The 15,897-nt window shown below is 51.3% G+C and overlaps 1 protein-coding gene across 11 annotated transcripts; it reads left to right on the top strand.

Annotated features, from left to right (window-relative positions):
- On the top strand, positions 1-15,347 carry PPP1R35 (protein phosphatase 1 regulatory subunit 35). 11 transcript variants are annotated; one of them, XM_021086225.1, is made up of 8 exons: positions 2,310-2,411; positions 3,413-3,503; positions 9,411-9,618; positions 12,904-12,989; positions 13,500-13,618; positions 14,524-14,776; positions 14,861-14,997; positions 15,102-15,347. In XM_021086225.1, the coding sequence occupies exons 5-8, from the start codon at positions 13,505-13,507 to the stop codon at positions 15,273-15,275; spliced, it is 678 nt and encodes a 225-aa protein (XP_020941884.1). In that variant the 5' UTR covers positions 2,310-2,411; positions 3,413-3,503; positions 9,411-9,618; positions 12,904-12,989; positions 13,500-13,504; the 3' UTR covers positions 15,276-15,347. The 11 variants fall into 11 exon arrangements, with proteins under 11 accessions (XP_013850878.1, XP_020941884.1, XP_013850879.1 ...); XM_013995425.2 differs by having other exon boundaries at positions 13,408-13,618; XM_013995424.1 differs by lacking the exons at positions 2,310-2,411; positions 9,411-9,618 and adding an exon at positions 1-807 and having other exon boundaries at positions 13,408-13,618.

The following is a 15,897-nucleotide window of genomic DNA, read 5'->3' as shown; positions in this document are numbered from 1 at the left end:
GTTGTTTGTATCTCAGTGTAGAAGGAATTCAGCAAGAGGCCAAGTGAAAGGCAAGAAGTAGATTTATTAAGATAGGACCCTGTGAGAGGACTCCGAGGATTAGGTGGGCTACATTTTTATAATCCAAGGAAAGTGGGAAAAGACCGCCTTCTTCCTGATTCTTCGAGTAGATGTCAGGCTCACATCCCCAGCTCCTCCTCCATAGCAGGTAAGAGAGTGTTTGACCCTATGAGGTAAACTAGGACTGTCGTGATGCTTCTTCAATCAGCAGAAGGGCGGTAACCGATGCTAAAATATGTTGAATCATCTCAGGTTTCCCCGGCTCATGAAGGTCTCCTACTCTGAAATGTCATCTTTCCCTTAAATTTGTGTCCTTGGTCCTAAGGATCATTATGTTGCTGAACTTGAAGGCAGGCCTCATTTTATCTTTCACTTTAACGACCTCTTGTGATTTTATTTGTGGTTTTATAGTTGAGCAAGCCAGCTTTGTTCCATGATGTTCCGATGGCTTTCTTGATGGTGGTCACCCCCTCCCTCGGTGTCCCTCTGTCTACGGTCCCTTACTGGGACCTTCTACAATTACCTGTGTTGACTGTCCTGCTCCATTCCTATCACTGTCTCTGGCTCTCCCGCTGTGCTCCCTGTCCAGGCCATGCTCCCTTCCCCCGGAGCCAGTGAGGAGAAGCAGAAAGCTGGGGGCTGTGATGAAGAGGCAGAGGAGAATGAACACTCTCCCGAGGGGCTGCTGACCCCTGCATCAGGCCCACTCCACGGAAGTTTGAGGGCGACAGGACTAGGAAGTCACAGGTAGGAGTCCTCATCCCTAGCAGCCCACCTAGCTTTGTTATTTTCCTCACCACACTATCCTTCACCTGAGGGCCCGCTCGGATGTGCTACTCAACTCTCCACCCTGCCAGGAGCTGTGGCTTGACCTATGTGAGCCCGTCCCTAAGGACAGGCTTCCCCCGGGGAGCTCTCTGGGCAGAACCTCCAGGCGGCACTGCACTGACCAGGCAGCAGGGCACCTGTGCGGCATCACCTCTCCTTTCTCCTCGCAGGACCCGGTGGCCCTGCCTCCCTCCTACTCTTCTTGCAGCACCCAAGTGTCCTCCCTTCTCCTAGTCCCCTGTGATCCATTCAGGAAACTCATTCTGGAGCCAATCAGAAGTCAAGGGGCCTTCTGTGCCAAAGAGCGTGGGCGTGAGGGAATGAGGGGTCAGGACCACATGAGGATTAGGCTTCTCTGTCCTGTCTCCATGAACACCTGGGGTAGAGAAACTGGTACCCAACAAAGCCAGTCCCCTGAACCCAGGGCAATGAGGGAGGGAGGACTTCAAAGCCCATCTTGCACCTTCTCAGGCTTATGAAAAGTGCCTAGTTGACTTCTAGAGACCACACAAGCCCCTTGGAGGGGATAACTAGCAGTGTGCACAGGAGGCCCAACCAGCCCAACCTTTGGATTCCAAAAGACCTGGGTCAAATCCTGCCCTGCCTGGCTGTGTGACCTTGAGCAAGTGAGTTGCCATGTCTGAATCTCCCTTTCCCTATCTGGAGAATATGGTAAATACTTATTTCACACCACGGGTATGAATGTGAAGTGCCTTGTACAAGGCTTGGGACACAGTGAATTGGCAACAGGTGAAAACTCTTCTAAATGTATCATTAAAGCAGTGGTTGTCCACAACACTGTGAATCAACTATACGCCAATAAAATTTAATTTTTAAAATTTAAGAAAAAAAAGAAGTGGTTCTCTGAGTGTGGTCCTGGACCAGCCACATCAGCATCCCTGGAGACAGGTAAAAATAGAAATTCTCGGATCCCACCCCAGACCCCCTGAATCCTGAAACTCTGAGGGCAGTCACCCAGCACCCTGCTTTAACAAGCCCACTGCAGTTTGAGAATCACTTTGGGAATGCAGGCAATCAGATTCCGAAGCCTAGGAGACAACAGAATCACCTGGAAGCTTGTTAAAAACTATAGATTCCTGGCGACAAAGCTAGGATTGAGGTGGGACCTGAGAATCTACTTTTTCACTGGCAATGAGTTTGGTAGGGGCCCCTGCACTAGAGACTGTCCCGAGGGAAGGTCGTGGAAAGCACTTCGGGTTGTAGAAGGTTCCAGTCCAGGGAGCTGAGGGCTCCCCAAGGGTGGAGGAGGGGACCTAAAACTGGAGGAGGGACGAATTTGGACTTTACCCTAAAATCACCGAGGGCTGGGGAGGAGGAGTACGCAAGGAAGGAAGGAAGGGCGTGCCCTACGCGGCCCAGTGACGTCACCCCACGAGCCGAGCCCGCGCACTCCGCCCGAAAGGGGCGTGGCCTCTGAGAGGCGACGTCTCCCCCGCCCCCGCCTCCGGTCAAGTCCGAAGTTTCTCCCGCCCCCGGTCGAGTCCGAAGTCGCTCCACGTTCGGTGGGTGCTGGACGAAGAACCCTGGTTCAAGGACCCTAAGTGCTGGGTGGGAACGATAAGGGGGGCGGGGGTGGCTCTGGACGACCTGTCACCTCCCGGTCCTGAGCGCCAGGGGGCGCAGCGCCGCCTGGACCCTGATACAACCCGGGCCTCTCGCTGCGCCTCCCTCGGCTTCAGGATTGCGGGGAAGGCGGGGCGGTGTCTCCAGACAGGCTTCCCTTCGTGAGCCCGTCAGCCCCGACGGCGTTAACCAGTGGAGGATTAGCTGACGGAGAACCCCTACCCCGTACCTTTAAACATTTAGGGTCACCTACCGTGGTGACAGGGTCATTGGTGTTACCAGTTTCACAGGACAGTTCATTTCTAGTTAAAACAACTTTTCAACAAGCTGGTGAAACCATGTCCGGTGGCCTGGAGCAGCCGGCCTCTCACTCCCCTTTCCCTCTCTGTGTCAGCTGCTGTCCTGGTTGCCACACCACCATTAGGGCGTTAGGTCATGGCCAGCGGGCTTTGCATCGACCTCTTATTTGGTCCTAAGGGCAGGCCGTCCCTTAGGTCCCTAGGGCATCACCCCACTTCCCAAATCAGTAAACTGTGGTTCAAGGAGTTTGGTAACGCCGGCAGTTAGTGACATTAGAGTGGGAATGGGTGTTCAGGGACCAGTGCCTTCCCCACCCAGGGGTTCCCCCCTTTTCTCTCAGAGCTCCCCCGCATCCCTCATGGCCACCCCTCACATTGTGTAGGTTGTGCACTGCACAGCTCCACAGTCGACCGATATATAGAACCATTAAGGGAATTTTCCATCAGATGGCAGTAAAGAGCTTTGAGGAAGGGGCACAGTTTTCTCATTTGCACAAAGTAGCCTTCTGCGTTGCTCTGCTGACCCTGTAGCCATCTCCCTGTGTTTCTTCCTCTTCCCCCTAGCACAGAACATGCTCCTGGCAGGGGATGTGACCTGCTTCACCCTTCCAGTTCTCAATGCACTCACTTTATGCTTCTAGGGTTTTCTCTACCGCCAAGGAGTAGCTCATTTCCAGCGTCTTTCAGACCTGCCACTTTTGCGCTGCATCAGGAGTTCTGCTGCTTCCTGTGGTGCGTGGTAGGCCTGGGTATAGTGGGCATGCTCTCTACCCAGCTCATCCTGAGCTGCTGCTGATGCTGGGAGTGAGGCTGGTTGGGGAGGCTGCCTTGGGTGATGGAGATGGGGGGGATCCTGGAATCCTGGGCAGGAGGGAGGAAGGAAGGGGCTGGCTGCAGGAGAGGGGACCAATCCTTGGATTGTGGCAAAAGACTGAAGAGTGTGTGTGTATGATGTTAGGGGTGGGGATGTACAGCCTGGAACAGATGCTGTGCAGAGATCAACTGGTATATCCTCTCCAAGCCCTCTCCCCATTTTATAGATAATGAGACTGAGTCCCCAAAGAGGAAAAAGATGGTGTCACTGCGAAGTGGGTGGAATCCCCTGACTTCTGGCCCCAGGCACAGTCCTCTGTGGGATGTGAGTCCCTCCTGCTCCGCTGCGTCCCAGGAGCAGACTTTGGACCTGGGACTGCCAATGTAATCTCAATGCTGTGGTCATAGTACACTGGTGACTGGTGTCAAAGGCCTCTTTCTCTGCCAAGTTCACTTTCTGCTGGGCCACCCAATCCTCGCCTGCAGCCCCCTCTGTTCCTGCAGCCCAGAACCAACCCAGCCTCAGCCGTTTGTTGCCGGGGTAGCAGCCTTTCCTTAGCCTGGGAGGCCAGCAGGAAATGAACTGGGTGTTTGGGTTTTTTTCTCAGGTTGAAGGACTGACACTGTATGTGTGGGGAGTAGCTTGTGGGGATGGGGCTAGGTCCTGATGCCTAGGGCTCTGCTAGCAGCCTAGGCTTCCTAAAATTCAAGTGACTAAGGCCTGAGTTTCTTTTTCCTTTTTGCTTCGTCTTTTTAGGGCTGCACCTGTGGCATATGGAGGTTCCCAGGCTAGGGGTCCAATCGGAGCTACAGCTGCCAGCCTACAGCACAGCCACAGCAATGCCAGATCCAAACCACGTCTGTGACCTACACCTCAGCTCATGGCAACGCCGGATCCTTAACTCACTGAGTGAGGCCAGGGATCGAACCCGCAACTTCACGGTTCCTAGTTGGATTCATTTCTGCTGTGCCTTGATAGGAACGCCAGGCCTGAATTTCTTGAGTACGGTTCCTGGTTGCCATGGCAACCTGAGGCTGCTGAGCATGATTGGTGACCAGTGGTATGGCCGCATTATTATACCAGCCTTCCTTCAAACACACGTGCCGATCACTTAGTCTACAAGTTGTAGAATCAACCAGGAAAGGAGTTAAGTAGGAGAAGAGGTCCCAGGACCAACTCGGGGCCAAATTCTCCAGGCAGGCCCACTCGGGGGTCAGGTGACGGGGCAGGAAAGACCGGAGAGGCAACTGCATTTTTCCACAAGTTGTGCAAACAGAACTTGCCTAAAGGCCTCCTTTATGCCACTTGCCCTGCTCTCAGGTCAGGAAGCACTAGGGGTTGTGGGTAAGAGCCCGGGCGGTCCGACCAACCTAGGGGTAGACAGAGGCTTCACCCCTTACCAGCTGTGGTTCTCCAAAGTGTGGACCAGGGGCCAGCAGCAGCATCTCCTGGGAATTTATTAGAAATGCAATTTCTAAAAATTAAAACAAAAAGAAATGCAATTTCTAGGGCCCCATTCAGAAACTCTACGGTGGAGCCCAGCACTGTGGTTGACAAGCCCTCCAGGAGATTCTGATGCTTGCTGGAGTTTGAGAACCACTGCCTTAGACTCCTCATTTAAAAATGTGCACAGTAGTACCTACAGCAAACACACTGTGATGGATAGGATTGAACATAGTTACGTCCATGGAGGACTTACTCCTGTACCTGGACCTTCACAGTAGGTGCCCAGTACATATTTGTGGGATGAGCGAAAGAGCTTTAAAATGAATAATGGAATACGAGTGCTATGGTTTTCATTCACTCAACATTTACTGAGTGCTAGGTCCTGCATGTGGTGTTTTTAAAGGTAATTCACTCCTGCTGGTCCACAATCAAGAGAGGGTAATTTGATAGCCTCAGTGCAAGGTGAGAAGTCCCTGCAGCTGAGGAATGTTTAGATGGGCTGAGGGAGCCTGAAGATGGAAGGAAGGAAACCATTGTAGACTCCGGTGCTTTCACACATGCATTATCTTTTAGATCTATGAAAAGAGCATTAGAGTGTAGTTTCGTTTCCTACTTATCGTGTGACTGAGCAAATCCCTTGGCTTTTTTGTATGCAAATGCATTTCCCCATCTGTGAAACGGGGATGATAATACTGCGCCCGGTCTTGTTTCAAGCATCTAGCTCAACCTCTGGCACGTAGAAGTTCTGAAAAAAGTCTTCTTATAATCCTCCCAGCAATCCTGTGATGGAGGTGTTACATTCATTTTTTAAGGTCTAGAAGGAACTAAACATGCAAAAACCTAGGCTGAGGTCAGTTACTGCAGTCTGGCCTAAGCTTTAACATTGAGCTACCTGGCAGCCACATAGAGGAGGAAAGGTGATGGTTACCAGGAGAGCTGCTTACTTTACACAATAAAAGGAGACTGCCTGGCCCCTTGGGGGACTGGAAGCAGGGCTACCCCCAGGCTGGCCCTCTCCACCTGCCCTCTCTCCTGCTCCAGTACCCAGCTAGTGGGGTGATGGGGCTTGTGGGAAGCAGAGGTGTTTCAGTGAAGGTGCACCTGAGTCAGAAGCCTGCTCAACATGTGTGTATACTGGAGTTCCCGTCATGATGCAGTGGAAACAAATCCGAATAGGAACCACGAGGTTGCAGGTTCGATCCCTGGCCTCGATCAGTGGGTTAAGAATCCGGCATTGCTTTGAGCTGTGGTGTAGGTTGCAGATACAGCTTGGATCTCATGTTGCTGTGGCTGTGCTGTAGGCTGGCCGCTGTAGTTCTGACTAGACCCCTAGCCTGGGAACCTCCATATGCCACGGGTGTGGCCCTAAAAAGCAAAAAAAAAAAAAAAAGTATATATATATATTGTGTGTGTGTGTGTGTCTATGTATATGACTGAGCTGCTTTGCTGTACAGCAGAAATTGGTGCATTGTAAATCAACTATACTTATAAAAAAATCCTGCTCAGATTCAAGGGAAAGGGACATAGACCTTGCTTCTCAATGGAAGGAATGTCAAAGCACTTTTAGGATTTCCCTGGTGGCTCAGTGGGTTAAAGATTTGGCAGTTGTCACTGCTGCGGCGCAGGTTCAACCCCTGGCCCAGGAACTTCCACATGACAAAAATTAAAAAAAAAAAAAAAAAAAAAAAAATCACCATTTAAATCAAATCCCAAATTGTCAGAATCAGGGATAGTGTTTAAAACCTCAAGAGTACTTTTCTGACAAATATTTATTTTCTTTCTGTGGCAGACTTGTGCTAGGCTCTGGGGAACATGGTCCCCCCTTACCTAAGCACAAATGGTCGCAGAGGGAGGTGGTTGGGAGAGCCTCACACAGAGGCGGGTGCCCCGGGGTCAGGTCCTGGCTCTGCACCTACCAGCTGGGTCGGTTCTCTCATAAGCTCTGTGATCCTCTTTGTGTTGCAGTTTCTAGGAGAGGGCTCAGTCTGCACCTGGGTACCTCTTGGGTGCACTTGGGGGAGATGGGGGCAGTGTAGGGGCAGAGACATAGGCTGAGATAAGGGGAATGTGTTTGGAGAACTGGTTCAGACTGGACAAGAGAGGATGGTAGTCTGTGGAGGGTGGGACCCCCTGTCCCAGTAGTTTTGAGGAGAAGAGTCCTGTTCCCCCTTCCCCTCCCCCACCTCCCGTAGCCTCAGCAGCAGTGGATGCCAGTGGGCTCCGGACGGTCTTTCCTTCTTTGCCATCTTGGAAACCTCTTGCAGCCTTAGGACCAAGGCAGGACCTCAGAGCTTCGGTTTCCTCTCAGGCCTTCTCCCCTTTACCCCCAGCCCTGGTCCCTCTTCAAGTTTCTGCACAACTGAGGTTATTGCTGGGGACCACAGCACCTCTTGGTTGCTCCATGATGTCCCAGCTCCCAGTACCTTGTCTCTGCTCCCTGGACTTGCATTTCTCCTCTTTGCCTAGAGCACCTCTCACCCCTACCTGGCAACTTTCTCTGTCTGTTTCCCATCCCTTCCAGCTTTCCTCCTCTTCTCCTCCCCCTGCTCCCGCTATGTCTTTTCCTACTGGGAAAGCATTTGGCAGATGGTCCTGGGGCCACTGCGGAGAATGGAGTCCTGGGGATTCTGGCCCTTCTTTTCTACCAGCCAGCCTCGGGCTGTGGAAGGATCTGACACTGGCATCTCCCTGTCTGATCTCGAGGTTTCCATGGACTCACCCTTCACCCTAGAGATCCCCCAGCATATCCTGTCTGCCTCCCTTCATTGAGTAACAGACTGTTCCCATTCCATTCTTTGAGGCCCTGACTTCCTGCCAGGTGGAGATCTGTCAGGACCTGTTTCCCAGGAGAAGGCCAGCAGTTTATCACATGTCCCCTCTGCATAGTTAAAACTCCCCCACCCACGGCCCCATACTCCAGGTTTATGGCCACTTAAGGTTTTTTTGTTTTTGTTTTCATTTTTGCTTTCAAGGGCCACACCTGTGGCATATGGAAATTCCCAGGCTAGGGGTCGAATCAGAGCTGCAGCTGCCAGCCTACACAAGAAGCACAGCAACGTAGGATCGAAGCAGCGCCTGCAACCTACACCGAAGCTCACAGCAATGCCAGATCCTTAGCCCACTGAGCGAGGCCAGGGATCGATCCCAGGTCCTCATGGATACTAGTTGGGTTTGTTACCATGGAGTCACAACAGGAACTCCTGGCCACATGTTTTATGGCTCTAACCCCACCCAAGTTGCTCATGGCCTCTATACCCACCTCTTTTTTTTTTTTTTTTTTTTTTTTTTTTTTTAATAGCTCCAGTGGTTTTTGACCAGCCTCTCCCCAGACTCTTTTAGGCCGTAACCAACAGGCATCAACTTCTGTTCTGTGTTGGCATCCAGGCCATCCCCTCCTCAGCAAGATCAGGCCCTCAGTCCAATACTGTTCCCTTTGCTGAACCTAGCTCCATGAATTCTCCATACCTCCAACCCTAAAAATCTGTTTCTGTTTTTCTGGCTTCATCCAGTTTCCCCTTGTTCGTTCTCCACACCACCCAGACTGTGGACCACTTCTTCCAAATGCCTCCCTGTTCCCTACCCTCACCTCTCCTTCATCCCAGAAGCCGGCCTCATGCGGTATCCCTGGAGACTCGGACAGAAGGGGCGTCATCCTGGCCCTCCTGTTCCTTTTCCTGCTGCTGGAGGGGCCAGGCTGAGGGACTCAGAGTCCGTGCATTGGCCTGCAGCCAGATCTGTGCCCTCCCATCTGGATCTCGGTGCATTCCTTCGGGGTTGGGAGAAATGAGTGGTGGGCTCAGGCCTGATTTTCTGCTTTGTGGGAGGGTTATCCTGCCAAACCCTGAGATTAGGTAGGACAGCAAAGCACACTGTGAGTCTGCGAGCCTGGATGTGTGTGTGGCTGGCAGGTGGGATTACAGCTATTGAAGTGCAAGGTCAGCCTCTCCCATTTTTCCAGCACCCCCCATGTGACAGGGACACAGTGTGGAGGTGTCTCTGGGTTGACCCATAGGCAGCAGCCAATTTGGGAGTGGGAGATGGAAAGTGAGGGGTTCTTGTCCGTGGGGTTTGCAGAGGGTGGTGCTGGAGGGTTTCTGCCTCATCTCTTTGACTTGTCTTGGCCCTACTGGAGGGCGCCTCTGGATGGAACCTTTGCTCTTCCCTCCTCAGCCCTGGCAGGTCTTCCTAGCTGCCTGCTGCCATAGTCCCAGCCCTACAATGGCTTCATCTTAGTGCTACTCAACAGCATGGCCCCTGGAAGGACCTCTGACCCTGTCCTGTCTTCTGTCCCACCTTAGCCACTCCCCACCCACCCATAGTGTCTGGCCCAGCAGAACCTTTGCGAGTTTTTTTTTGTTTTGTTTTGTTTTGTTTTTTAGGGCTGCAGCTGCAGCATACGGAAGTTCCCGGGCTAGGGGTCAAATCGGATCCTCATGGACACTAGTCCATAACCCGCTGCTGTAACTGAAACTCCCAGAACCTCAGGTGTGACCCTGAATGACCCCTTCCAGCACTTTGTCTTTCCCATACCGGGCTCCAGATCTGGGATTGCCTGTCCCAGATGACTAAACTGAACGCCACTACCTGGTGAGTCTAACCCATCAAGACAAAACCCAAGAGCCTAAAGCAGGGCCTCTTACCCTCTTCCTTCAGCATTGCCTCTTCCCTCCCACCCTTCCCTGGATGGGGGATGATGCAGAGGTGGGACCTCCCCAGCCTGGAGAAGGGAGGGAGGAGCGAGTTGATGAGGGCTCGGGCAGGGCCCCCTCAGGAGGCAGTCTCAGCTAATGGGGTCAGGGAAGCTTCTGGTTCTTCCTTCCTTTGCTTTGAGGAGAGTGGGGCGGGGTCCGTTCCTGGACTCCCTCCTCTTGGGTTTCCTTCTTGTACCTTCTACTGCCCCAGTCAGTGCTTGGTTTGGTGTGGTGTGTACTTGGAATCCATCTTTGCAGAAGAAGGTATAGCCCTAGAACGTGCTGTCAGAAGGAGACTCTGAAGGTAAAGAGGAGTCTTCCTCTCTTACCAGCACCTTCTTAAGTGGAGGTTTTTTTTTGTTTTGTTTTGTTTTGTTTTTTTTTAAAGAGGAAAAGCCATTCTAGGCCTCAGCCTGGTCCAGCCAAAAAAATCTTAGGAAGACTGGGGGCAGGACTCACCTCCAACGACCCATCCTCATATTCACATTGTTTCTTTTTTCTTTTTTTTGGCTGCACCTGCAGCATGTGGAAGTTCCTAGGCCACTGCAGTGACAATGCTGGATCCTTAACCTGCTCTGCCACAGGGGAACTCCTCATATTCTTTAAAGTTGTTTGGTAAACCTTCCACTTCCTGGAGCCCCATAAACATAAGCTGGCAAACAGAATGGCTTGTTTTTATCTCTCTGTCCAGGCCTAGGAAGAGGTAGTAGCTAGATTTTTAAGGCTAAGGAATCGAGTTTACTGAATTCATGGCTCGGGTTCCTGTAGGACCTTTATGTCCACCAGCACAGCCAAGGCCTGGGGTAGGGGTGGGGGCACAATTTCAAGTTTCAGCTTCAGCATTTCCTGGGTACCTCAGCCTCTTTAAAAAAAAAAAAAGTTTTTTTTTTTGATAGAAATATTCCAGTATATACAAAAGCAAATATTCTCATAAACCCCCATGTACACATCACCCTGCTTCAAAAATCATCTACATTTGGCTAATCTTATATCCTATATATACCCATGCTCACATACTGCCCCCTTCCCAACCCCAGCATTATCTTTATTTGTTTTTGTTTATTTGTTGGCCATGCCCGTGGCATGTGGAAGTTCCCGGGGCTAGGGATCAAACCTGAGCTGGGTCCTTAACCCACCAAGTCATAGAGGGAACTTCCTGCCTTCCATTTCTAAATCTTTTTTTTTTTTTCTGCTTTTTAGGGCCACCCTTGCAGCATATGGAAGTTCCAAGGCTAGGGGTAGAATTGGAGCTACAGCTGCTGGTCTGTGTCACAGCCACAACAATGCAGAATCTGAGCCGCATCTGTGACCCACGCTATAGCTCATGGCAACGCCGGATCCTTAACCCACTGAGCGAGGCCAGAGATCGGATCCACATCCTCATGGATCCTAGTCGGGTTTGTTAACTGCTGAGCCATGAAGGGAACTCCCCATTTCTAAATCTTTGTTATTTCTAAAATGTCATATAAATGGAACTATCCAGCTTGTAATTTCTGGGTGGTTGGCTTTTTTTTGGCTCAGCATAATAACCTGTGAATTCATCCAAGTTGTTGCATATATCAATAATAATCACCTTTTGGTTGCTGAGGAGAATTCTGTGGTATGAGTGGATCACAGTTTAACTCTACCTGGTGAAGAATGTTGGGTTGTTTTCAGTTTTTGTCTGTATGAATGAAGCTGTTATGAACATTTGTGTATAGGTTTTAAAACGCCCAGGGATATGGAATTAGCTATCAAATTCTGGAGGCCAGGGGTGCTTACTGGATCCATCATGGTTTCTAAGCACTTTTCAGTGGATTAGAATATACTTTTCTTTTTAGGGCCGCACCTGAGGCATATGGAAGTTCCCAGGCTAGGGGTCGAATTGGAGCTGGAGCTGCCGGCCTACGCCACAGCCACTGGGTCTGAGTTGTGTCTGTGACCTACAACTCATGGCAATGCCGGATCCTTAACCCGCTGAGCAAGGCCGAGGATCCAACTCTCATTCTCATGGATCCTAATTGGGTTCCTTACCTGCTGAGCCATGACAGGAACTCCTACACTTTTTACATTTAAGCTAAAATACACCATGGGTTTATAAGATACTTCCTGAGTTTAAGGTTACAGGCAATTTGCGTAGTATTATTGATTTTATAATCCACTATGTCTTTTCTCCTATGCCAAAATTCCAGTTCTGACAACATCAACATAATTATGGGTTATTTGTTTTTGTTTTTTTGTTTTTGGCTATGGCGTCCAGCAGCTTAATGTGGGATCTCAGTTCCCAGACCAGGGATTGAACCTGGGGCACAGCAGTGAAAACACTTGAGTTTTAACCATTAGGCCACCAGGGAACTCCCATTTATGTTCTATCCATTTCCTCCTACTCCCAATTATATGACTGCTGAATTCAATTTAAGATTTTTACATCAGCTTTTTTTTTTTTTTTTTTCTTTTCTAATGGCAATATCCTCAGGGCAGATCTTTGGGACATATAGCTAAATTACTGTGTTTTAAAGTCATTCAGGAGAGTTCCTTTCTGTGCAGTTAGGCCACCAACTAGATTTACATTTAGGTTCATCTGTTTCATTTTACTTTCTTATTATTTTATTTTACTCCCCCCCACACTGGCATCTTTTTTTTTTTTTCCCCCACTGTACAGCATGGGGACCAAGTTACACATACATGTATACATACTTTTTCCTCCCATTGTTGTGTTGCGATGTAAGTGTCTAGACATAGTTCTCAGTGTATTTTTGTCTTTTTAGGGCTGCACCCCCAGCATATGAAAGTTCACAGCCTAGGGGTCAAATTGGAACTGTAGTTGCTGGTCTACACCACAATCACAGCCGCACCTTATTTGAGCTGCATCTGCAATCTATACCATGGCTCCTGGCAATGCCAGATCCTAAGCCTACTGAGCGAGGCCAGGGATCAGACCTGAGCCACTGCAGTGACAATGGTCGATCCTTAACCTGCTGAGCCACAGGGGAACTCCAAAAATTATTATTTTTTTATCCATATAATCATGTAAAGCATAGATTTTCAAAGTCAGAATACACAAACACAAAACAAAGAATTCAGATGGTCTGGTTTATAATAGTTCGACTGAGAATTTTTTGGCTTTATGGTGATGGTGTGAATGTGATACACATTCAGTAGAAACCATACTTTGGATTCTGAATTTTGATCTTTTTCCCAGGCTTGTGATAAGTGGTACGATACTCTTTCGTGATGTTGGGCAGAAGCAGTGAGCTGCAGCTTCCAGTCAGCCTCTCCATCAGGAAGGTAAGCCACCTGATACACTTACAACCATTCTGTACCCGTATCCTTTCAGCACAGTATTCAGTAAATTACATGAGATATTCAACACTTTATTATAAAATAGGCTTTCTGTTAGATGATTCTGCCCAGCTATAGGCTAATGAAAATGCTCTGAGTACATTTAAGGGAGGGTAGGCTAAGCTGTGATGTTCAGTAGGTGTATTAAATGAATTTTCAATTTATGCTGTTTTTCAACTTACAATGGCTTTAATGTGACATAGCCCCATCATAAGTTGAGCAAGATCAGCAGTAAAGGGAATGGTTATACTTTCTCACTCCTGATTTTAGCAGGAAAGCTTTTAGAGTTTCACCATTGAGATCCTAGAAAACTTTATTTTGTAAAACGCAGGTAACACTATCCATTCTCTCTGATCTTCCACAGGGTTTCTTGGGAAGATAAAGAATGTAAAAACTCTCAAACTGAAAAGTGGTATACAGACATGCCTGTTGACTATCTATTTATCGCCCTGGCAGCCACGATGCCCAGAGTCCTAGGAGGGAGACGGGCTGGCGTCAGTGAGCCAGGTCCTCACTCAAACTGGGAAGCTCTGCTGGGGTTCAGAGGTGATGGGACACCTGGAGATGCTCTGGAGGTACTGCACAGGGGTTGCCGAAACTCGGCTTCTGTTTACTGGTGCTAAAAAGAAAAGTGGAGACAGAGTTTTGGGCGAAGTAGAAAAGAATAGCTTTTATTGCTTTGCCAGGCAAAGGAGGCCACAGCAGGCTTATGCCTTAAAGACTGTGCCCTTCTTTGAGAGAGAAAAGGATGAGGTTAGGGAGTGGGAAACAGGGCCTCAGATAAGGATCAGAGTAGATGCAAGCCTGTATTCTTCAGGGCTCGCGTCACAGTCCAGGGACAGGTTCCAGCGGTCTTTCAAACTGAAGTCGTGGTGACTGGATCGGGAGGACAATTGGTCTTGATGAGGACCCGTAAGGCTTCCACAGGCTTGGACTCTTAAGATCCCAGCCCAGAGGCGGGGCGAGGTTCTGCGGGCGGAAGCCGACAGGGAGTCACGTGGGCAGAGCAGGGGAAGTGACGCTTAGGAGCCCCCACAGGGCGGGGCTGGGTGTTTCCCCCCCCGCCTGGGGAAGGGGCCAACGGTTTTCAGGAAGGGCGGGGGAGAGGAGGTGGTGAGGCCGCGCTTCGTGACCCTTGGCCCCCAGCGACCCCCGCCAAGATGATGGGCTGTAGGGAGTCAGAGCTGGAGTCGGTGGGAGGGGGAGAGGCCCTGGCGGCCCCAGGGCCACCTCCAACACCTCGCGCCCCGGAGCCCGGAGCCCCAGTGCCGGAGCCCGGCCTGGATCTGAGCCTGAGCCTGAGCCCGCGGTCCGAGAGCCCTGGGCACCGGCGGCCCGACTGCAGCCCTGGACGGCGGAAGGGGCGGGCGGACCGACGGGGCGGGGCCCGCAAGGGACGGCAGGTGAGCTGGGGGGAGGGCTGGCCGCCAGTCAGCCGCCGGCTCGCGCCCACCTCCTCACCACCTCGCTCTGTTCCCAGGTCCGCTTCCGCCTGGCGCCGCCCTCCCCGGTCAGGTCCGAGCCGCCGCCGGCCGCTGCCGCACCGAACGAGAAACCTGCGGCGTCGCAGGACCTGGGGGCGCCCGCGCAGCAGAGCAGCCTGGCCCTGAGCCTCGAGCTGCAGGCTGCACGGGCCGCAGCCAGGGGCCAGTTCGATGCCGCGAAGGCCGTGGAGGAACAGCTGAGGAAGTCATTCCAGACCCGCTGCGGCCTGGAGGAGAGCGTGGCGGAGGGTGAGGGGGGCAGACAGATGGCTGGCCGGGCGCGGGAGTCGGGGTGAGACGCGCCGCTCACCTCCACTCCTCCTGCGGCCTCAGGGTTGAACGTGCCGCGCTCCAAGCGGCTCTTTCGGGACCTGGTGAGCCTGCAGGTGCCCGAGGAACAAGTTCTGAAGGCCGCGCTGCGGGAGAAACTGGCGCTCCTGCCGCCGCAGGCCCGAGCCCCGCCTCCAAAGGTGAGGGACCTGCCCTGCGTTTGCCTATCCCGGCCCCTCCCCGACTGTCGCGGGTCCTGTCCCCTCCCCGAGTGTAATCTCGATTTGGGTTCCCACTCCAACAGGAGCCACCTGGGCCAGGGCCAGACATGACTATTTTGTGTGATCCAGAAACACTATTTTATGAATCTCCACACCTGACCCTGGAAGGCTTGCCCCCTCTCCGGCTTCAACTCCGGCCTCGCCCTTCAGAGGACACCTTCCTCATGCATCGGACACTGAGGCGCTGGGAAGCGTAGACCTGGAAGCTCCCTGGATTGCTAGTGCACATTTGTTAAAACGATCAGAATAAAGTGGTTTTGCTAACAAGACTCTTCTTGGGACCCTTGAGATGAGGTCAAGTTTCAGGTTGCAAGCTGCCTGAAGTCAAGGTTTTGGTTCTCTTAAACTTTAAAAGAACTTGGTAGTGGTGAGTTGAAAACACTGCCCAAGTAGGGTTTCTATACTCTTCTCACCTCATACCCTGACTTCAGTCAGTTACCACCTTTTTGTGTTCTTGCATGCCGAAGTTCCCAGGCCAGGGATCCAACCCATGCTACAGCAGTACCACCACCAGAGTCTTAACCCACTGAGCCACCAGAGAACTCCACCACCTTTGTTTTTGATGACACCTCATTAGTTCTTTTTGTCTTTTTGCCTTTTCTAGGGCCCCTCCCACAGCATAAGCAGGTTCCCAGGCTAGGGGTCTAATCGGAGTGGTAGCCGCCGGCCTAAACCAGAGCCACAGCAACGTCGGATCTGAGCGGCGTCTGCCACCTACACCACAGCTCACAGCAATGCCAGATCCTTAACCCACTGAGCAAGGCCAGGGACTGAACCCGCAACCTCATGGTTCCTAGTCAGATTCGTTAACCACTGCGC

Source organism: Sus scrofa, chromosome 3 (assembly GCF_000003025.6).
Source record: "Sus scrofa isolate TJ Tabasco breed Duroc chromosome 3, Sscrofa11.1, whole genome shotgun sequence".
Lineage (NCBI taxonomy): Eukaryota > Metazoa > Chordata > Mammalia > Artiodactyla > Suidae > Sus > Sus scrofa.
The sequence above is the reverse complement of the archived record's forward strand: the minus strand, read 5'-3'. Positions and strand labels throughout refer to the sequence as shown.

Excerpts from the sequence above, each read along its gene's own strand:
- PPP1R35 (XM_003124342.4), top strand. The coding sequence starts at position 14,204 with ATGATGGGCTGTAGGGAGTCAGAGCTGGAGTCGGTGGGAGGGGGAGAG. Across the intron at positions 14,447-14,523 it reads GGGCCCGCAAGGGACGGCAG|GTCCGCTTCCGCCTGGCGCC; the intron begins GTGAGCTGGGGG and ends CTCTGTTCCCAG. Across the intron at positions 14,998-15,101 it reads CCCGAGCCCCGCCTCCAAAG|GAGCCACCTGGGCCAGGGCC; the intron begins GTGAGGGACCTG and ends CCACTCCAACAG.